The following is a 23,535-nucleotide window of genomic DNA, read 5'->3' on the forward strand; positions in this document are numbered from 1 at the left end:
GGAGCCCACAGCAGATCTTGAAGTGGAAAATAGCCCAGAAGGCCATGGAGCAGGTAACACAGCTGTGACACAAGGAAAATAAGTGGGAGACAGAGACTTTTTGACATTGCATCTCATGAAGCCTATGAAAATTGCTAGCTAGAGACCAAGATGGAAGAAAAGGTCTCTGTGGGCAGGACCTGGTTTTCCCAAACCCTCTTATTTTTAATTTTGCCTCACCTGCCCAAGTTCTCTAGCTGAACAGTGTGTTTGTTCTGCTTTGTGCTCTAGTAAAATGCACTGCCTGAGCCCATTAGAAATTGGATGTCCCACAGTGGTTTTCAGTTCCTCCTTTTCAGGCAAAGGTGTCATTTCTCTCACTTCAAAGGTCTGGGTGACCCTGGATCCTGCCACAACTGCCAGTAAAGTCTTTCTGTGAAATAAACACAGGTTATCCCATCATTATCAGACAGGCACAAGAAGGCTGAGCAACCCATTGGTGTATCCCCCACAAAGCCACCTCTAACGGCTGTGGAGCTGGTCTCCTCTGGCAAACTCCACTGCCAGCAACACTGGCAGGTTATACATGTTTCTGAATGTGAAGTAACAGCTCTGTGTGTTAAACACCTCACCCCTTCCTTCACCTGCTTTTGTTTGATCTGCTGTTTTCAGAATAAGACATGCAGTCTCATGTACTAATCTCTTATATTCAAGAGGGTGGCTGTCCTTGTATGTAGGTGGGTGGGAGAGACCAGAAGTATTACTCAAGTCATTCCTGAGCTTAGGGTTGACCCACACTTTTATCTTGCACTGAACCAGGAAACACTGGTGGCTTACGGACAGCAAAAACTGTTGGCTGCTTCTCTGCCGGCACGGGAAACAAGCGGCCTTGTCCCTCTGCGCCCTGCCATGTGGACCTGCTCAGGGCGCCGAGCCTGAACCGTGGGGTGTTTTGTCTGCATCTTCCTTTGCCCCTCTGGCCCCGAAGCCCCTCCAGTGCAGCCTGCTACCCGCACCTACCCCGAGTCCCCACAGTGACCCCGCCGGCAGCACCTGCCCTATGGCAGCCTGGGACTCACCTGCAGACCCCCAGGAAGCCCCATGGCAGACAGCCTGTGTGGTCACCAGGGTTGTTATGTGGGGTGGCAGAAAACCCAGGCTCTGAGGGGAGGCTGGTATCGGGGTCTCAACGTGCCCCCCCTCGGGGGGGGGGTCAGTGCCAGGGGCAGGGCCCAGTCATGGGGGCTGCCCCTGGCCTTCTGCAGGGTGGTGGGCCTGCCCAGGGCAGGGGGCCGCTTCATGGGGGATCAGGCCAAGCTAGGGAGTCCCTCAGGAGCTGGCGCTGGGCAGGGCGCCCTAGGCCCGAGACAGCCCACACTCACTGTCAGGGAGCTGTGGGGCCGAGCGCGGTGGGGGACCAGGAGCAGCCAGGGCCAGTCCCACCACCCCGGTCAGGGAGCAGGGCCGGCCTGTGAGGGTGGCCAGGGTCAGGGCCAGCCCCGGGGCGACCTGGGGCGTGCTTGGGTTCCTCACTCCAGCCACCCCCCAGGGCCTTGCTGGATCCAGCTTCTGCCCCGGCTGCTGCTTGCTCCCTTGCCAGCCACACAGCCCAGCCCCTTTGGCTCCTCTAGACCTCTCCTTAAAACTCCCCTTTGCCAGGAAGCTGACAGAAAAAGGAAAGGAAATGCCTGGAAAAGGTTTGTCACCAGAGCGCTGTTCCCGCCCTCTGCCCCAGGCCACCACCATCCTCCCGGCTTTGCCTCACACAAGGCAGGGGCACCCAAAAACTAAACCCAGACTCTCGCTCGAATAAAGCATTTCAGTCCTGAGCAGACTGGGCTGTGAGCCTCCAGGGACACCCAACGCCCCTGGCACCAGCCATGTGGGGAGCCACAGCATGTGTTTCTGCTGGAAATCCGTGTGCAGAGGGGGACAAGGCTGGCTGTGGAGGGTGTTTGGCAGAGCTGCCTGCCACTGGTCCTCTGGTGATGTCCATCTCCCATATCTAGACCCTTCAGTGATCACGATACATCCTCATTTTCAGGATGCCGCTTCAGTGTGCAGCTAAACTAATCCAGGTCTTAAAATCTCCCCGTTGGCTGTGAAGTGAGTGTGTAGGACCAAGAGAAATTCCCAGAGCACTGTTGAAAATGAGCGTCAGGTCTTCATCAGGTGTAAATGGTGCACCTTCGCTGGCTACACTGGTATCTACAGGTTGAGTGCATAGTCCTGCACATTAAAACTGTTCTTTACAGTGAATGCACATCAGGAGCTGGCATATTGACTAAATTTTTAGAGTTCACTTCCATTCTTACTTGGTTGTTCATGTTTATCATGATCACAGTTTGGGAAGTGTGGATCATTTGTAATGCAACGGCACTAGTTCCTCCAGGAAATAATGCACTGAACAGACTCACCCCATCACATACCAGACCTTTACATCTCTGCATGCCCTTCCCTGTCCATTTTGTGACACACCGGTGGTCACAGCTGGCTCTGTCTCGGGAGAAGAGGGGTGACAGGCTGTATATGCCCCATTGCTTGCCAATTTGTGGGGGAATTAGTAAGAGATTTGATGGTTTAGGAGAACAGACACAGAATTACCAAAACAGGAGAACTGATGTCAATGAAACATCAGCAGCTCTACTGCAATTATTAATGACGTTATTAAGCACATGTTTGGCCAATAGATAGTTGACTGTTAGTCCAGACACACACTGTTAGCACAGCCACAGGAGTTGTGATGTCCTGTAAGAAATTACAGAGAAAATTTTCTTTTCAGAAATACTAAATAATTTTACAGAAGCTGTACTGACATATGAGTATTATGGAATAAAAAGTGTGCTATATTTATATATTTAAAGAAGTTGTTCTCTTGTCTTGATGAGTGTATCAAAGAAGTATCAAAGGTAAAAGGCCTTGTTTATCTATTGGAAGGTACATAGTCCTGTGTGGCCCTATTATTTAACTGTAAGTTGCATGTAATCAAAGGGCAATCATACTGTCAGAAGACGTATGTTAAAGTAGGACAAAGTGTCTGTTACAGCTTTTCATGTGCGTCAGCCTGATACTTTCTTCCTGCTTATTTTTTTCAATCCTATTCCTTACTAGATTCCTGTACATTTTCCTATCTCATGTAAATTTGATTCATCCACTGTATATTACATACACAAGTAGAAATATATATTGTAATTAGCTAAAAGTTTAAAAAAACCCCTCCAGAAAGTCTAAATCAAAGTGCTATACATACAGATTCGCTTCTAATCAGGGGAAGCAGGTGCACTTTGACTTCTTTTCAGGTGGTTTCCAAGATGGTTGAGGGCACACACTATGAATGCATTTGATGGTCTCAGAGGCACTGATATGCAAATCTGAAGTGGGCAGGACTGTTAAATCATGTCTTGCCCATAACTGCAAAGGGCTTTTGCCTAGTCTCATGGCAATGTTGTGACCAGTCCTTTAGCACTGCCAATTTCCTTAAAAGATACCAACATCACACAGAAAATAGAACAACTTGCAATAGTATTGGTAACAAATCTGTTAACAGTCCTTCTCTTGCAAATGAACAGAACCCCAGGATTTAATCGAGTTATTGTCTCCTTTATTTTCCCACCAGAGTCTTACTAGACAAGGAGCAGGCATATAACACAGTTCTGTACTATATCACAGTAGAAAGTAGACTGAAGTTTCAGGCTCTATCAAGAAGTGTGTTCTAGACTCACCACTTCTCTGTGAGTGGCACTCACTTCATCTAGGGCAGCTGGCTTGTGTGGGGTCTTGTGACACTACTGTCAAGGGTAAGGGATATCTTACCATGGGGTGAGCTACCCTCTGTGGATGCTTGTCTCTTTTCATGGTTACTGGAGGAGCCAGATGGTGGGTTCAAACTGGCCACCTAGCTTTTGGCAGAGCAGATGAATTCCACCTTAGTCCCATGGGATTGCTGTTGCAGTTGAGTGTTGTACTCCTCTGGAGCAATATAGGAAAAGATTGTCCCAAATGATCATACCTGCCATTACTCCAGATGCTCTTCCACATCACGCCTCTTCCCAGAAGCCTAGACTGGACATTGTGTTCATCTGGATTCAAAGTACCCTCCTTCCTCTGAGAGACACTCAGCTGTATGTTCTTCACAGTCCCCGGTGGCACTTACTGAGGTAGGACTGATCTCACTGCGGTCAGGTCCAGTCCCTTGCCCTTGGAAACAGCCCTGCTGCACCGACCTCTCCTGAGATTTTCCTCTCCTCCAACATGCACTCAGACACACAAACACACAACTTCACCAATCCTCTTGCAATTCCAGCAGGACGAAAAATTAAATTGAGGAAAAAATTAAACTGAGTTGCTTAAAGCTACTGAAATAAACATATCAGAATACAACTTGTATTTCAGCTGAGCAGAAGTTAGTTTAGCACAACTACCAGAACATAACCATCTCGTCTTTGCTTTTCATTTTAGTTATTCAATCACCCAGCACCACCAGAGGAACAAAAGAACTATAAAATGTCTTATTTTCTAGATTAGATTTCTAATTGTAATTAAAACCATCTAAGAGTTGCGTATGTATCTCTTTACAGGGGAAGTTAAAGACAGTAAAAAAGCTGAGACGTAGTAATATTCATAGTTTTATTGTATCCTTTTATAATACTGACTAGAACGCCAGATTTAATAATATTGGATGCAGGTATAAAAAATAATCCAATCCTTAAAAATTATATTTTGCTACTACAGTACTGTATAATTAGTGGAGGCTGAAAATATGATACAACTTTAAATAATACTGGTTTGGAAAATGTCCTCAGAACCCCAGCAACTTGGAAGCAAACATTTAGAGATACAGGGAAGGGAACAGGGCAATGTCAAGAACATAAAGCAGGTTTACATCCAGGCTGATAAAAGAAGCACAAACAAATGCTGAAGATTTATCTTTCGAAATAGAGCTCACAAAAGCTGAGCTTTACTACTGCAATCTGGAAGCTGCTCAAATAAACCATTATGTTTTTACACACCAAGTTTGACCTTCTGTTAGGAGAAAGTCCTGTAGAATTTAACAGAGCTTAAAACAAATGACTGAGTTTAACAGAATTTCCTTTAAAAAGGGAAACTATTAAGTATTTATTCTGTTGGGATTTTTTCATTAAAATCAACCCATCCTAGCAGATTTTATTGGAGACCTTTTATGGCAGGTGAATTCTATGGCACTGTTCACGAGAAGTGATCAGTTTTTACTGTATTCCACAGGACTTCTCCATATAGGATTTTTCAGATCTGGGAGCTACCTGCTGCAGTCATTAACCCAAGCAAGACTCCCATCCCTTCTAACATTTTACCAGAATAAAGACCAAGGGACTTAGCATTTACATACTACTTTTGAGGAACATCAGACACCCTCTCTAGGTTTTCCCTCAACAAGGGTGTTAGGCACATTCAACACAAACTAGACACAGAAGAGGTGTCATCCCACATACAACCTTCCAGTACAGAAGCCACACTTGCTTTAGACGTTTACTTCTGCAAAACAAGTAAGCACATTCTTTTCTTCTTCTTCTTTTTTTTTTTCCCCATTTCTTACCCTTTCATGGATTTCTGTCCTGCTTTTCAATTTCAGCAGTTCAAGGGAACAAAGAATTAAAAACACATTGCAAAGCTCCTGAAATCTTACAAGCACACAGCACATACCCCTTTTGAAACTGGGAGATCTTGCCTCATTTCTGAAGGGACAAGTAAGAGTGAACTGAAGAGTAGTTCTTATCTGTGACTGCAGGAAGCACCTCTACATCCCTAGAAGATCTTACACGATAGGAAACAGGTTGGCTGATCAGTAAAACAACTACACAAAATTCACATTCATTCTCTTCTCAGGAAGGTGTTTCAGATCTTGAACCTGTTTTGTTCAATCTCACATAATACAGGTCCTGCTACAGTTATAAGAATACTTTTAAAAAATAAATACAACATAGAAAGGCAGCAACAGTATCACAGAAATAGGCAGAACACAGAGCCATGGGAAAGCATGTACTACACACAGGTGGCCCTGGTGGTGAAATAACTCAGGCCTAAAAGAAAAATCTCATTACAGTCCATGGGAGAGTTACCCTGGTCACTGTAATGGATGCTGAATTAGGTCCTTTGTGGGTAAAGAGGAAAAAACTTTAGTCAGCATAGGAAGAGCATTTAAGTAAAATGCATCTGTTCTTGTTAGTTTAAGGAAGAAAGCTAAAGATTAAACATCACTATGAGGGAATGAGAAGTCCAGCTGGATTTGGAACGGATATGGCCATTGACCAGCGTCAGAGACAAGTCCTGGGGAAGCACTTGGCACAGCTGTAGCAATGTCCAAACCCTCTCTGCTGCTCACTCAGGTCCCAGCAGACAATTTCACAATGAGAAACAATGAGAAATGCCTCTCTCTAATTGCAATTTACTGCTATTTTTTAAAGCCTTTTACTACTGCTCAGTGTGGAGGCAAATATATTTTAGAAGGCTGGTCACAAGGGGTGACTTCATACATGACCATGACAGTGGGACTTAGGGGAAATACCACAACAGCAATGCTGCTGTGTTACCTAATGCTTTAAATATGGAGGCCAAAGGGCATCAGAATGCCCCTGTCCTGTTTTTATCTCATATAGCCCAATTCAGTGTTGTGAGGTTTCAACAGTATGCAAAAGGCTCCTGATTTTTCCATTGCAGCTGGGAGGGCTGGCCAGGGCAAGCAGTGGTGCATGGCAGGGACACAGGAAGGCTGCCCGTATGAGCCTCCCTTTTGAATGATCCCTCAAATTTGCATTTTGCTGCTCTGTTCACTGGGGCTGCCTCTCCTAGGCTGGCTGCTGGAGGTATTTCTGTGGGTGAGGGGCTTTTGTCAGCACAATTGGCAGAGCACTATAGCAGCAAACATGTGCCTCCCACATATTTTCCTGTCAAGCAACAGAATTAGCATTTTTTCCAAAGTTAATCAAACATACACCCACAGAACTGCCCATGGGCCCTTGTTGACTGCTCCCCTAGCTTTCCACAGCAGCCAGGAGCAAAGGCAGGTTTCTGTGCAGTGTTGGTGTAGTTTTTCTTCCTTTCCCCACATCTGGCTGAACCACTTGCATCTTCCTTACAAGAAACATGCAACTTCTATCTTATCCTCTTGGACAGCAGAGAGCAATTCCCCTCGGCAAAAACATCCAGTATGCTCAAAATTTGAAATTTTGGGTAGCTAAAAGTAATCTAAATAGTCTGAGAAATAAGCTGCATTTATTTAGACATCCTACAGGGAGTTAGGCACTGAACAGAGAGGCATCCACATCTGAAAGTGGGCTTGAGGGCATGTGAAGACCCCTCTCACATCCAACACGAGCGACAAACCCCACTCCACTGCCAGAGGGTGCTTAGTTTATGGCAGAGATAGAAGCAGACGGGGAGGATCCCAGCGGCAGCTTTAACAGAGGCAAGCTGCACGGAAACAGGTCTCATCCCTGCTGCGGCCAGGCAAGCCCATAGCTGCCGGGGTGTGGTAATAAATAATTGCAGTAAAATAACTGTCATAAACTCTGGCAAAACACACTGCACTGCACCCACCCCTTCTGCCCTAGCGGAGCTGGGTGCCGATGGGACTTGGGTGAAGATGGAAGCATCGCAGCAGAGGGAGAGGCTGGGCTGGTGGAGACCTGGGGGCTGAATCACCCTGAATCACGCCAGCTCCACAAAGACTTCCTGGACCACCGCGTCGGAAAGCACCTGCACTCACCCTGCTGCTGACTCCTGCCTAAATCCTCTCCTGCCTGCTGAGCGGGGCCGAGGACACACAGAGAAGGTACTGCAGGTCAGGAGAGACTCTTTTCCTACTCCTGTGGATTATGCATTGGCTCTGCAACTCCTTTCTTATCAAAGGAAGGTCAGGTTGCAACGGATACATTCTCATAAGAAATTTCCCAATGTTTACCTCCTCTGGCAGAGAGAAAATTTCGGTGCAATAACGTTCTTTCTTTTGGAAAAGGCCAAGTTTTGCAGTCCTCACTCAGAAAATCCTGCTGGGTTTAGTGAGACCATTTCACTCCATTTACAGCATTAAGAAGAATGTGAAGATCAATAAGAAAAGAAAATTAATAACTTGCAAACTTTTGTGTGATCTCAATTAGGAACAGTCCTATCTCATTTCCACTCAAATCCCTTGCAATTTGCTATTTGCTGTGAGATACAGACCAGGAGTTTTGTTCATATAGTCCACGTTACTCTTTATATAGAAGGATTGATCTGCATTTGTGAGTTGATATTTCTTACTTTGTCGTTTGTACTTGGCACACACAGGGACATTTCCCAGTTGCTAACCAAGCAATTAAACCTGTTTGCCTATAAGCATGTGACTAAACTCTTCCCTGATGAAATGCTGGCACGTGGTTAAATCCTACCATCACGGCTGGGACATTCTTCCTTTTTGGTAAGCTGCTTTAGTAAATAGGGGCAAAGCCCAGTGCTCATCTATTTGCTTTGGATTTAGATTTAGCATTAATCCCAGCTTCCTCCTTCCTTTTGTAACACAGACAAAACCCTCCTCCATACCATGGGAAAGGCAGTCCTTTCTGTCCTACACACTCTCAAAAACACAGGCAACTCACCTGCACAGAAACAACCCTGCCAATGTCCTCTTTGAAGGACACCACAGCACAGCAGGGCCAAGCCCTCAGTTCCCATCATGCAATGGATCCTGTGTGATTAAGATACTGGCTGCTAACGAAAGGGAGAAGAACATCATTTAGGGACTGGAAACACTGATCCGTGTGCAGGGAACAGCTAGTTCTTGTGCTTTACCTGTTACACTATTTTGGATACTGTAATTAGAGTTTGTATTAAATATAGCTCTTCAGGCAGCTGTACTTCCCATGAGCATCCATTCATTTCTTCCCTACAGCTGAGATAAGCTGTGTACTACCACCTGCAAGGTTGATTATGGATCAGGCATGAAGTTGCATGCATCGTCACCATAAGATCATGTAACTGCAAAGGATACTGCCCTAGGCATCCATAAAGATCTCTTTTTCTGCAAGCTCACACTGCTGTTTCTACGTAGTAGATAAGGGGTGAGGCATAAAGATGCTGTGTGTGTGTGCTATGGCTGGTGCACCAAACTATGTCTTCTCAAGCACATTTGTGGTACTTTTCCTGCCTTGCAGTTTTGAAAAAATAGAAGTAAATGTGAGCAGGGACCAGAAACCTCTTAGCCCACACAGCTGATGATTGCCTAGTGCTAGCTCCCCTCTATCCGAGTAGCTGTTGCTCGCTTTTGATAAGGGAACACAACAGCATTTGAAGTTCTGGGAAAGGATCTGAGGACTCACAGCATCTGTAGGATGCAAGTACTACTACCTGCTCCCTGATGGAGGGCTCCTCATCACCCCAGGTTTACCTCTGCAGAGACACATCAGCATCTGAACTGCTGTACTCACTTGGGGCTAGGCACTTTTGGGGACATGTCCCATGGTCCTTAGTGCTTCAGTGAGCTGAGTTACATTATGAACTTACTTGTAGCCACTGTGTCTTTTCAAGCACTGTGGGGGAAAAGGGAATATCAGAGGGTATGTGCCCTTCAGTGAAACAAGCTTATGTATGTGTTCTTCAGTGAAACTAGCTTATGTATGCACTACAGAGATGGTGGGTTAATGTCTAAGGAATTGTGCTACTTATGTTCATACAAGCAGCCACCTTGATTAAAAGCACAGTCACATTCAGGGGAAGGACCTGTATCTGGACCCTGTATGTGGACAGGGTTTGGATGACCCAAGTTAACACTGCAGTAAAGATAAGTAATAAATACACTTCATTAATAAGATCTCTTTCTACACCTAGCTCAGGTCAGAACACAGTCCATGAGCTTTCAATTTGACCTTTGGTGAGAAATGTAGTAACTTACATTCTTCAGCTTTTGCTGTGGTGATTAACATGAATTAACACACCTAGGTGACAAAATCTGCCTGGTCTGAATCACTCAAAACTAGGATGGAAGAAAGCAAAACAGTTCAACTTAAGTGATCTTTGCTCCTGACTGCAGTGAGCCTTATTTTCCAATGTACTGAAAGCCTCCACAGCTCCTACAGAAGTCGAGGTGGGCTGTGGAGGCTTCAAAACTATGTCCCACCTGCAGTGCCCAGAACTGAGGTTCCACCTGCCCAGCCATCGCTATAGCATTATTGCTCCTTCCCAGATTCCTCATAAGAAGCATGCTGAATTCCCGGCTCATCTTTTTCTTCCTTGTGAGCAATTATTTATCATTATACTGCTGTTTCTACAGGCATTTAAATCCCTGCAAGGAAACAGAGCCCCATGAGGTCCTATATGGAAGCACTATGATGACGTGTAGTGGCATCGTTTCTAAACAATGTTGATTGACAAAACAACAACATACTTGGACTCTTCCCTATGAATAGGAAGTTTTCAAAGTGGTGCATAGGATCAACTGTGTCTTTTTTCAGTTAAAATTGCAGTGGTATGACTAACTTTCCTGTACTCCTTGGAGACAATCAACCCATGAATTCAGCCATTGCCAGACACCAGGCTTCAGCAAGGACCCAGCCATTTGGAGAACTTCTACAAGTAAAAAGGTGAGGACCAGAAGACAAGCCAGCTTCGCTGTCGTGTATGAAGCAGAAAGCAATGCAGCAATGTAAAAAGGAGTGGACAAACTTGCCCTACCAAAAGCAGTTGCACAGTGAATCCTTGCATGAAGGTTGGTTAAGAAGACAAGCACAGTCAACAGTGAACAAGATCTGTAAACAAAACATTCCCTAGTGGTATTCAATGCAGAGTGCTGGGCACAGTTCATCTGCCTGTACTGATTCATGCTTGCCATGTAGCGTAAAGAGTGAAGAAGCAGTACACAACAAATTTGGAGTACATGTGTTAACTTCCACCTGGGTCGTTTAGTGATGTGCACCTTGAGCCATTCCCTCCTCCTCCTCCTCCTTCTCTCTGCTGCTCAGCAAGTATAACCGTTCGTCAGGGCAGCAACACTCAGCATGAAGTTCAAAGTCCTTCCTGTTAAATGGGAAGAGTAAGATTGATGTGGGCTGAACTGCCCAGGAGACAGATTGTACCTGGGTATCAAGGGCCACAAAACTGTGTCAATCTTCCACTCCCTCTCCACTCCCTGCTAAAAATAGTCTCTTCTTCTGGTTTCGTCACTAATGAAGGATGGATTGTATTGTCCAGGGTAGATGCATGAATGTCGAGATCCAGGCAAACCAGTGTAGGGAGGGTAAAGTCCGTTTCTTTCCAGTTCAGGATTTCTCAGTCCAGTTGGCTGTATTAGCAAAAAAATTAAATAAAAAGGATCTTATTCTCACACTCAAATCCTCCTTCAGGCACAGCCTTACCACCTTTCCCAGCAGTTATTTCAGTAGCTAGAAGGAACAACGTGATCACTAATGATCTCTATAACCTAGAATGATTTTTACTGTGGGAGTTATGCATTGCCTGAAGGGATGATTCTGATGCAATCTAGTTTCGACATCTTGCCAATTAGCAGACTTGAAGTTTACCTGACTCCATCAAGTGCAGACTAAGCGCACAGTTAATTTTTAATCCAAGAGAATTGTGCTGATGAGCTCAGGTATTGAAACAACTCTCATGAAAAGGATATTGTCCCAGAGCCATCTTTTAACTAAATGCTTCTAGAAAAGCAAAGTTAGTCTCCTGCTTTGAGTATTACCTGGGAGCACTTCTCTCCCCATTAACCATAGGTACCTACTCTCCCAACACAGGCACATGAATTATATGTCAAATACAAAGCGATCCGACTTTCCTTTCTCTTCCCTTCTTTTACTTAAGCAAATCTCCTGGGGACACTTGGTTGAGGAGCTTTGATGTCTAAGACCAAGACTGTACAATCCTTTCACCCAGTAAACAACATCAAGCCACCTGGTTTGATCTGTTACAGAGCAGATCCATGCAAAGGCCCTCATCACCTACTGCTTGCTAAAAAGCTCCCCTTTCTAGTCGCCAGCATAATAAAAGTCTTAAAAAATGTTTAGGAAATGCATTTTTATTTCCAAATCTCTCATTCTTACTGGAAGCAGGAAGGAGGATTATCTCCCCTCATGCTGAGCAACCCAGTAACTTGCTTACTGGAAAACTTAACATACAAGCCGGAAAAAAAGTATTGTTCGCTGCTCTCTGCTCTGGAAAGCAGGAGTCCAGAATATGTGATTTGGGTGAAATCCTGCAACCTTCACTCACATGAGTGATGGGCACACACCTTAGGTACATCCAGTATGTTGCTGTAGATTAGTGACAGATGATACACCAGCATCACAGCTCTGGATACAGACATTAGCAGACAGTACCAACCATGACAGCAGGTCTTGTGCTTGTGTCTCTCTGTGCCCTACACAGCCTATTACTCCTCCACCGCTTCTTTCCTGCCACTTGTTCCCTCAGAGCTGAAGGAATGCTCCTTATGCACCCTTTCTGCTGCAGGAAGGGGCCCGTACCCTGGAGAGGGGAGGAGTGGAAGAAAAGAGGAGTCCTCAATCACCGCATATTCCCACCTTGGGGTGAAGTCCCGCAGGCAGAGGTCTCTGCTTTCCATCATCATCAGTGGTGGTAGAAGAGAGAAAACTACCCACAGGGATCCCTAGCAGTCCGTCCAAAACCTTTAACTATCCTTCTTACTCTAGGATTGGGCTTTTGGGGCATCTACCAAAGTGTTCCTAGACATTTCCCTAGCACTCTTCCTAATGACATGTCTTTGTGATATTCACCACGTGTAATAGCTAGAGCCCATAGGACTCTCAGTGCCTTGCTGTCTATGGAAGTAATTTGCTTTGCTCTTTTCTTTGGCAGGCAAGGGATCTGTACTTCCAAAAACAAAGGAATGTGCCTTTCCTGTATGAGGTACAAGGGGTTAAGAGTTAAGCTACAGATAGATACCGAATAATACACATCTGTCATCTGCAACAGGTTCTTGGTGCTTCCATTCTCCTGCATCTCGATGGTCTCTCTGCCCCACTCCTGTGCCCGGGGGTTCTTTGGATATTCAGCATATGGTGACATCTGGAAATCCCCACTCTTGAAAATGAGTTTACTTATGTCATTTTTATTCTTCCTGTTTATAAAAGAATGAAGGTAAGTGAAAATATACAACTCATCATGCTATCTTGTATGCAATTGAGATGTGATCTCAGGAGATTTACTTCCTGTTATGAACCTTGACTGGGAACAAAGATCACCTCAGTAGGGCTATAGTCCAATCTTCTGCTCCAAGGCAAAATCAGGTATGAGGTCAGATCATGCTACTCAGGGCCTAATCTGGTGGGATTTGAAATCTCCAAGGATGGAGATGGCATAACCTCTCTGAGCAACCTGTTCCACTGCCTCACTATCCTCTTGGTGAAAGAATTTTTCCCTACATTCAGTTTGAACCTCTCCGTTACAACTTACGCCTGTTGTCTCTTAGTGTTTGTTCACCTAGGTCAATGAAAAAGTCACGGATATCTAGGAAGAAAGAAAAACATATGGGAGCCCCCATGCTATTCAAGTCTCCAAGTGCTTAACTACAGCACTTCTAGGCACGATGTTAATTCCTAAGAAGGAAGACTTGCAAGGGGCTGGTCAGAATGACACCAAATGCCCCTACATGACTACCATGTTGTACGAGTGGACTTCGGTGACACTTCCAGTTCAGAGTACCCTCCAGGAAGTCACATAACCTGCCAAAGGCCAGGACTCATGAGAAGATCAGTCCATCCCTGTAGACATCTGCAGTCTGGGGCCTGGAGGTGTACTGGCCATCATACCTCCTGGTTGGGGCTTGCTGGCATCCCCCTGGCTCAAAACATGGGGGAACGAGCACACACCGCTGTGCCAACCAAACCACTGCCACATTTGTGTTACTGATAAATCCAGCTGCTGACTTTAATCAGAAGTTTTGAAATTCTCAATTTGGGGGCTGGAATGGGGAGGAGAGAGTGTTACTACAAGGCCGCCCTTTTCATGATATATAAATCATGAAGCAGAGCTTCCTTGGCAAGAAGATCTTGCCTCTAAGTCCAAAGCTACCTGCTGGTATGGGAACTACATGTGTACATGTGTGCATGCGTCTGAGAGGGAGAGACACAGAGTGAGAGTGCATGCAAGACGTGTCCATAAAGGAAAATGAAAATAGCCTTAAATATATTCAAACACCACTTGAACAATGGCCAGCAACCCCTCCTGTTGCCTAAACTTCTCCTTTCTACTTAGCTTGCATTTTTGGAGACTGCTCCCTGGCTGCCTTATAGCTCTGAGTAGGAAGGACTCCTTTGCCTCTCCATCCTTAGAGGACATGATTGCCAGGTGCATCCTTAAGAGACACCCAGTTCAATTTTTTAGCCTGGTTGATGGCAAAAAAAAGATATGCCCCAAATGAAAGCACAAGGTAATACTTCAGTATTTCTGATTAACCCACTTGCTCAGCTATCCTATGTCTTCGCTTATGTTTTGGTCCTTCAGGGTTCACGTGTGGAGCACTAAGTGTGGTGTAACCCACTGAGAGGACACCACGTGAGCCAGGGCTGGTGGCAGTACCTACCGGCAGCAAGTGACAATCAGTGCTATGCCCATGATAAGCAGAAGTCCCCCTCCTGCAGCTGCGATCACCACAGTGATGAGCTGATACGCTACAGATGGGAAAGAAAAAGATTCACTTAGAAACAGCCATGTGGTTGTAAATAGTAATGTAAATGTATCCACAGTCCTCATGCAAAGGGATTAACTGTTTATTTCCCATCTTCCCTCCCTCTGTAAGCAATACTGCCTTAAATTTTCAAGTGAAATGCATGGAGTTGGTGATCTCCTACTGAAGGAAGAACAAGCTCTTGTTTGCCTAGGGAATGGATTTCTTTCACTGACAGAGCAGAATAATTCAAATCATATTTCATGGATTCAACTCCGAATATCTCGCTACAAGAGTGCCCACTATATGTGCTATCATGACAGACCATCCAGAGAAAGGAGATTGCCTATCCTTAGGAGATAATATTAAGTCAACTTTGTCAAAGAAGGTCAAGAAAATAAAATAAATTTTTCAATAAAAATTTCAATTTTCAACAGAAATGAAGGAAAAAAAACCACTGACAAGAGTAGCGTGTACCTACTGCATCTTAGACATAGTCATTTGCAATTACTTGTTTCAAATTTCCCATTTCTGACGCTGTGGAGATTAAAAGAAACAAAACTCAGTACTTACGGTTTCCACAGTTGAATCCACCTAAGCCAAACGGGCAGCTGGTGACAGAAAACAACAGGGAGTTTCAGCGGCTTAGTTGTGCCAACAGGTCGCCACAGCAACATTAAGAAGGACAGCGGGGTAGGAGAAGGTCACAACAGGCACCATACCTCACACAGGTCTCGTTTTCCAGCTTATATCCATCTTCGCAGGCTAAAAACACAGACGAGAGAAGGGCCATGAGCACCGCGCAGTGGTGCCGGGGAGGCATTTCCCACCGCCGCTTCCCACGGCAGCCTCACCCCAAACAACCCTGCGGACCGACAACCGGTCTGGGCCGCTGGCACAGCAGGAACGCGATGCACTCTGACGTGATGCAATATCTCCTCTGGTTTAGGCAAAACACCGTGCACTTAAATTAACCTCCAGCTGGCTTTGACGGGACCATTTCAGGGCTTCCCGGCAGAGCTAGCGTGGAGCGTGGCACAGGGTGGGGCAGCTGGTAACGTAATTCCCAGCAGAAACCCTTCTTGCCCAAACCTAAACTCGCTGCACGCTTGTACAGCTTCCCACAAAACAGCAGCGTAAAAAACCCACGAGTGTCTCCAGTTGTTGTTTCGGAACGTCATTTGAGCAGGGCTACTTTAGCGCTGATGCACGTTATTAATTACTTTTAAATGTTAGGATTGCAACAAAATATTATGCAAACACAGCCGGGGTAAACCCAAAGTGGTGTGGTATGTTTTGCCTCATGTCACCTTTTTTTCTTCTTTCAAATTTGGAGCTAAATCAAATTTTGAAATATCATATTTTACTATAGAATAGAAATTAAATTTACTAGGTCTAAATAACCCAGAAAACTGCTATGTACAAAAGGTTGGGGAAAAACTGAAACCATCGCTTCAAAATAAAATAATTTCTGTGCTTATGGACAGGTATCTGATCACCTGAATTATCTGAGAAAAATTATACTACCCTTCTGATGAACAGCAAAGGTGATGATACGTTGGACATACAATTATGAGCTTCAGATTACTGATAAAATCACTGCTTTTCTCAGCAACAGTCCCATCAGAGCTCCTGCAGATCTGCTGCCTTTTGCAGAGGCAGCGAAGGTGGTTGCTCAAACACCTGAGTACGAGTGACAAGGATGGAGTTGGTTTGGGCAGAGGGACAAGCCAGGGCCAGCACGTGCAGCAGCCCTTGGGGGTCTGCAAGACATCACCCAGGGGTCTGGGAAACCCCTGCAGCACACTCCACAGGGAATAAAACTAGATTGTTAAGTGAAAACAAAAATGCTCATGGAATTTTTTTTCTCCTCAAACATGATATGCTCAAAAATGGTGAGACAGCAGCTCTCAAGCCCTCTTCTCTCGCTTTCTAACCGCAGGAAAATCCCACAGCCAAAAGCTCGGGTGTTCTCTAACCTCAGCAAGTGCAAGGAAATCTGTGGGGAGAGGAGGGGGCTTCCAGCAGACGTCCCAGCTAAGCAGCAGCAAAGCCCTCACCTCCTCCTCTGCTGCTCCCAGCACACCAGATGCCTTTTTCCCTCTGGCACAGCCAGTGACTGCATTTTCAGAAACACTTAGCCCAGAAAGGGGAGGAAAGAAGAAAAGAAGGACAAACATGTAACATTGTCCACTAGGACAGGCTGGCAATATCATAGTAAACCAAGAGAGATCACTAGTATTCTGGCTGGATTCAGAATTTTATGGCTCTTCCAGCATCAATAACAAGTGATATTGATGCCAGCAGGGAGCAATGTGACCGTGACCTCCCCCTCATAATACAGGTCACAGAACTTCCCTGAATTTAATTCCAGTTTCAAATCAAATAGTTGAAGAACTGGAGCTACATTTTAGAGAACCATCCAAGATTGATTTTAATATTTTCAGTGACAGACAATCAACCACAGCCCTGGGTCAGATGCTCATAAAGTTAATTTCCCCAGCCATTAAAAACATTCACCTTCTTTCTGGTCTGAATTATCCCAGTGTCAAATTCCAGCCTTTGGATGTTTACTTGCTAGATTGGAAAAGGTTATATGATCACATTTCTCCTCCTCACCGTCAAATCACTCATTTGCCTTTAATAAAGCCAAGTGCACTGAGATCTTTGAGTCTCCCTGGTTATTGCAGCTTTTCTCTGAAGGCTCACAGGTTTTCTTTGACCCTTTTGATTTCTGATTCCCAGAAATAGATGTCGCAAGCCCAGGGATAACAAAACTTCCCTTCTTCTGCCTGCCCATGCCCCCTAAATGCACCCAGGGACCATTTTAGCCTTACAAGCCAGAGCTGGGGATCTCTTCTTTACCTGCTAGTCCGCTTAGCAGCTCTGCCCAAGTCTCTGCTTTCCAGGAGATGCAACCCACAGTGTGCCTGGCACTCTGCTCTTGGATGCCCTGCCTTGCTTGTGGTCATATTGAAATACTGTTTGCCTATATACCATTTACTAAGCGTCTCATGTTACTCAGCACGTCATTTTCCCAATGCGGTGTGTGGACATAGACGAGTGATGCAGTCACATCATGAATATTGCAGCTCTAGGCACAGACTTGCCATAGCAACCGGCACCAGCGATGATGGGAGGGCTGATGTCCACGACAGCTGGTCTTGCACCCCTTTCTCTTCCCTATATAGCCCCACTACTCTTCCACTGCCTCTTTCACTCCATTTAATCTCCCAGAGCTGGGGATGGGGAGAGTGAGGCTCTTTACGTAGTGCCCCTGCTGCAACTCATCATGATGCTTTTTGCACTGGATTTCTTTTTCTCTCTCCAGGATGGTTTCTTTGAAGTCAAGGAAGAGACAAGAAGTAACTGGACAAGAGTTAAGAGCCTTGGTCAACAAACAGCCAGGGTAAAAGTAGTAAATCCCAAAGGATCCTGATTCATTCATAACACTGAAGTATCAGCAAAATGAGACTGGGTGGCTTGCTCCTTTCACTCACTAACAAAAGCAGACCGAAAACATTATGGAGCAAATGTTCTACCAAAGCAAGCCACAAGATCAGGCAATAACAAAACCTGCACTGAAGGGGATGGAGGCATCACCTCGACAGCTCGCTGGAGCTGCCTCCTCTAACGAGTGCAGCAGCCCCGTGTACCCCAGCCCCAGCCTGCCGCTTGTGTGTTGGGAAGGCCTGGAGGACCTTACAGGCAGATCCTGGAGCCCAGCCTAGTCTCACCCCTCAGCTCTAGCCCAATAATGTATGTAGGGCACATACACCTTGAGTGGTGTCAAAGCTGGAGCCGTGCCTTGGGCAGGAGCAGCCCTGGGACCCCGCTGGCACACAGCTCTCAGGCCTGGAGGCTATAGGGGCAGTAAAGAGGAAAAGCAAGGTCCTAAACACTCATCTCTGTCTTTCTTAAACACTCGATACTTATGTCTTTTCCTCTCCTCACCCTGCCTTTTCCTGCCACTTTGCTTTCTCCTCTGGCATCTTTCCTGCTCCTTTGAACACGCTCCCAGGAGAGCTCGCGCTGTCACACTCACTCGGCAAGCTTTCAAACATGAGCAGGGAACAGAGGAAAGGCTTAAGTGTCAGGGGCCAAGCAGAGCTATCGAGTTGTGCTTTTCTACTCGGGATTCCTTTGCCTTTGCCTTTGAGAAAGAGATTCAGGGGTCTCTTTGGAAACCTGCTTCGCTGCTCCTTGCTTAGCTCCAGAAATGCTCTGTAGTATTAAAAATAGCATGCCTTTGAAAAGCTGGCACATTGGATTTGTGGCCCTGTTTCTAAAACAGCCCAGAAGATACAGGGAAGGTTGAAAACCAGCAATGACCCAGAGATGACGGAACTGCACACCGAGAGGTATCACGGCCAACATGTCAAAACTCCTGTGGCTCAGAGACCCAACCCTTCCTTGGTCCAGGGGATGCTTTTACGAGCATGGCCCGGGGGACACACACTGCAGGGCAGGACAGAACAATCCCTGGAGTTTGGGGCGGCTGATCCCCTGTGCCCCAGCTGCTCTCCCAGCTGCACCCGCCTTCCCACGGGGGAGACCGGACAGGGCAGCACAATAGCCATTTCCCTCTTTGCAAATGCTGTAATTGGAGTTACCGTGCTACATTTTCATGACCCACAATGAGGGTCGGATGCTCAGGAGACCTCGGTTCCTGTTTAGTCACTAAGAGGGCAGAGATTTTCAAAGAGGCTGGCATATTGTATGCTATATTTAGAAAACAGCCCTAAATACCAAATGAGGGCCATAGCTTGGCTTTTGAAAAAGTCTTTACAAATCCTCAACCGCCTGGCTTACCCAAATGGGAACAAAGTGATGCTGAAAATCTGTTATCTTGCACCATGGAGTGTGGCACCATGCTACCCTCATGCCACTACACTGCAGCCTAAATCCTGCATCAACCCTGCCCATCAGACACTCTCAAGATGGTCAATAAGATGTTTCTTACTGACAGCAGTGAGCTGAAGGTGGAATTGAGGCCTCACTGTGTGCAGATAGGATTTTTTATATTTTGCACAGCAAACAAGACTTGTAAGTACAGAGTAACCACACGTTAGATCTCTTAGCCCTCTGCAACCATCGCATTGGAGTGCCTCACAGCCTTTCAGGTATTTATATTCACAACACTGCTTGGCAAGAGACATGGACAAGAAAAATGGAGTAACTCGCCCTGGTCCTCACCGTTGATGATGATGCGAGAATTGGGCAAAAGCCTCCCAGGTTTCAGCTCAGCTCCTCACTCACTACATAAGCCCTTCTCTGCCTTTCAAGGGTCAATGGAGATGGTCAGTATTTCCTAATAGAAATTCTTCCCCCAACATACAAGATGAAGGGAGGGGAAGAAAACACAAAGGAGCAAGGTTTCACCTGGAGCCATGACCATGACCTGGGACCCAGAAAAGCCCAGCTCCAAGATGTCCATCCCAGAGCCTGCAGCACAGGAGTTATTTCCAAGCATATTTTTCTCACTCTCTGATCGGATTTGGAATCGACAAAGCATCTCCTCCTATTTCAACAGCAACCCAGCAGATGTTGCCAGAAGGAATATATAAAGACCACTGCAATTCTTATTGATATGTCATCAGAAAACTGCATTTCTTAAGAAGCCTTGCAACAACCACTGGAACTAGGGAATGGACACCTTGATCCTACAGAAGTCATTTTGACCACTGGCATGCAGACAAAGACCTTGTTTAAAACGTAGCAAAAACTTATTTCATTATCTGAGGAGTAGCTAAAAAATAATAATATAACCCTTAAGCTTAAAATCTCTGTTAGGAACCCAGCTAAAAAATAGATTCATAATAATTTTCAGATACTTATTTTAAAAATATTGATGATGTATTAATATAATCTTGTGAGTTTAAAGCAATTCTCCTAAGTTCGCTGAGAGTTCAGACAAAATCAAAACAGGCAGAGACGCACGTCATCTCTGCTCTGTGCCACTGAACTGGAGCCCAAAGCAGTCGGGCCCCTTTCTGCTTCTTCTCAATCACTGTGACTCACAGCGTGCTCCAGAAAGAGATAATATTATTCCTAGAGAGAGACTGTATCTTCAGCGTCTGCTGAAAAGTCCCCTAACTAAATAAAAGAAACTGGAGCTGCTAATATTTATTCATAGTATTGAGCTTCTTACATGCACAGAGATACACACACACACACTCATTTCCACTGGAACAAAAAGTTTAAGCAAAATTCAGGCAACATATGCCACATAAAGAGCAGTACCTCTGCAGGAGTGGTCCATCTTGTTGTATTTGAAGTACCCACTTTTGCATTGGCAGAGCGCGACTCCATCGAAGTCTGTGCATTCAGAAGTTTCCTTGTCGCATTCGGGGTCTTTCTGCTTGCACAAGCTGCCAACTGTTGGGAAGAGGCAGCCAATATCAGCCCAGTTCTCTCTGAACCCACTGTTATGCACATTTGCTTTCCCCAGGCATCACATTCAGCTCATGTGCTGCTTTAATCTCTTTCTTTTTTTTTTAAAATAATATTTGTTCCATTAGGAGACAGTCAACGTTACACAATGTCAGCATTTCTTATGTATCTACCATCATTTGTACAGGCAAATAGAGGGGGCAAGTAATAAATGCTTCAGCTTGGGGGCAGAAGGAGAAATGAAAAAGAAAAACTTGGTTTGGCTCAAGCTGAAACACATTCACCCCCTGAGACAGTTCAACAAATCAATTTTTAAGTTTATAGCAAGCAAAATATTTTGCTCAGCCCAAACAATTTTTTTTTCCATTTCAGTATTAAGCACTGCATTTCTTAATTTTTCAAACAAAGAATTTGTCGTTTCATTTACATTACTTTGAAGCAGTGTTTTACTTCATAAAGTCAGATTTGTTACAATGAGTATTCAGCAAAACTGTGGGTAAATGATGATAATTGTGTCATCGAATTTACATTTTTGACTGGGAGGTCAGACTAAATGGAATGAACAAATGAAAAAATATTCATGAGAAATAGGATTTTATGCAAAATATGTCACTCATTTGGCACTGACCTTTTATAAACCTCTCCCTGTTAGATGCATCTTTTTTTTTTTGATCTGACATCTTTTCATTAAGTACTTACACAAGAACATAACTTGTTCCTTATTCTGCTTATTTCAAGTCAGAAGTAGACTTTACCAGAAGCACTGTGTCAGAGGTAGTATCAGGCTAGATATAATCTGAGTGGGTCTACCAAAATAATTTAATGCAATCCATGGTGGAGTGTGGCTTTAAAACATGGCACGTTAAAATAAAAGCACATGCTAAATTTCTCATCTTCATGTTTACTTTGCCAAAACGATCCGAGGGGTTTCCCACTACACCCAGGCTAAGCACTGCCGCCCTTCATCCTCAAAGCCAAACCTCGAAACCTCAAACCCGAAAGTCACAGAGCTCTGCATGCAGAAATCTCCCTGCAGGAGCCCATCTTTCAAGGGTGCTCACTCCCTGCATCCTGCAGGGACCTCTCACGCCCAAATCTCCTCTATCACTCCCTTGGAAAAGGAGAACCAGGAGGTGCAGGGCATGGGGCCGCCACCACCGATAGGGTACACCTGGAGAAGGTCCTGCACGACACTGATGTGCTTCTCCAGGTCTCTCTGTGCCACAACCATGTCCCCCTTCAGCAGGTAGAATATCGGTACAGAAATCAAAAGCTTTTAATTGTGAACCATTTTTACACCCTGCAACACTGAAATTGGGCAGGCAGGAGAGCGCAGGTCCCCACGTAGACTCCAGCAGCTCGAATCGACTTCACCGGGGGGTTTTGTCTTTTGGCTTTCATGCGGTTTCCCCGACCGTGCGGGTGGAATTAAGACTTATGGGGTTTTGATCTGGCCGGGGCCCGGTGTCACATCCCAGAGATGAAAGGCTGCCCTACAATGCCTCTAATCCTGTGCTCTGTGATGTTTTCACAGAGAGGCAGATTTCTCACACATGTGGTGAAGATAAGGCTTGATATCTGTGTCGCTTTCGTACTGCGAGGCTCTTAAGATGACTGCCATTTAAATAAGATAAAAAAGATTCAGAGGGGTTTTTCCAAACGCCAAAATCTTTCTCCCCCTGTTATAAAAGAAGCCAAATAAAACATCCCTTTCCCCTCTCATCACAGTCCCTCCAGATATTTACCTCTGTGGAGTGGTTTCAGGCTGGAGATGAATTGGCAGGCTTCGGTGGGGGATTTGCAAGCTCGAATGTAGCTTTTCACGCTGCTGACAACGTCGTAGAAAGTCACGTTGGATGCTAAAGAGAACGTGGATTGCACTGAAACATGCACAAAATTTGCCTCCCTAACAGAAAACAAAACAAAACAGCCCTGAGTACCATGGGTCAGTCTGATGTCATCGTCAGCACCTTATATATAGGACTCTTATTAACGCAAGCGATGCTTATCACAGACACAATATTACATACATACTGAAACAGCCACGCATTGTAACAGACCTTAAAAACAAGACAAACTTACACAGAGAGGTAAATTTGGGGCTGGAAGGGGTGCTGGTAGCTCACGTTAAAACCAGATATAAATCCCTCTTTTTGCCAGCTCACAAGCCCGTCCCCAGGCCGCTCAGGCCCAGAGGAGGGCACCAGGAGAGCTGGGCAAGGTGGTCAGGCACTCCCCATGCCCTGCGCTGCCGCTGGGCCAGACTGAATCAAATCCAGCACTGACTCAAAACGGAGAACGTGGATCTGAAGTTGAACATCCCAAACAATCGAGTTTCTCGTTCTTCCCCGGTAGCCTTAGCCTTACCTGGTCGCCTTAACGGTGGAGTGGTGGTACCCCGGCAAGCCCGACAGTGATGCATTGAGCTGCAAGGAAGGAGAGAGCAGCTGTTAGTGTCCTGGAAGATGATGGAGGGAGGCAGCCCAGCGGGACACAGCACGGGACGGCCCTCCTGGGTCACCAAC

General features: G+C 45.5%; 1 protein-coding gene across 2 annotated transcripts in view; it reads right to left on the bottom strand.

The window, feature by feature from the left end:
• Positions 1–4,608: 4,608 nt before the first annotated feature.
• The window catches only part of HEG1 (heart development protein with EGF like domains 1), a 34,713-nt gene continuing 15,786 nt past the window's right edge, over positions 4,609–23,535 (bottom strand). For both annotated transcript variants that reach the window (XM_049805644.1, XM_049805635.1), the window contains exons 13-20: positions 23,378–23,436; positions 22,756–22,916; positions 20,861–20,995; positions 15,340–15,382; positions 15,191–15,228; positions 14,534–14,621; positions 12,895–13,069; positions 4,609–11,266 (exon numbers count right to left, since the gene is read on the bottom strand). In XM_049805644.1, the coding sequence (XP_049661601.1) occupies positions 11,117–11,266; positions 12,895–13,069; positions 14,534–14,621; positions 15,191–15,228; positions 15,340–15,382; positions 20,861–20,995; positions 22,756–22,916; positions 23,378–23,436 (849 nt within the window). In that variant the 3' untranslated portion in view covers positions 4,609–11,116. The remainder of the gene's footprint in view (positions 11,267–12,894; positions 13,070–14,533; positions 14,622–15,190; positions 15,229–15,339; positions 15,383–20,860; positions 20,996–22,755; positions 22,917–23,377; positions 23,437–23,535) is intronic.

The sequence above is a fragment of the Accipiter gentilis genome, chromosome 1, assembly GCF_929443795.1.
Source record: "Accipiter gentilis chromosome 1, bAccGen1.1, whole genome shotgun sequence".
Taxonomy (NCBI): Eukaryota; Metazoa; Chordata; class Aves; order Accipitriformes; family Accipitridae; genus Astur; species Astur gentilis.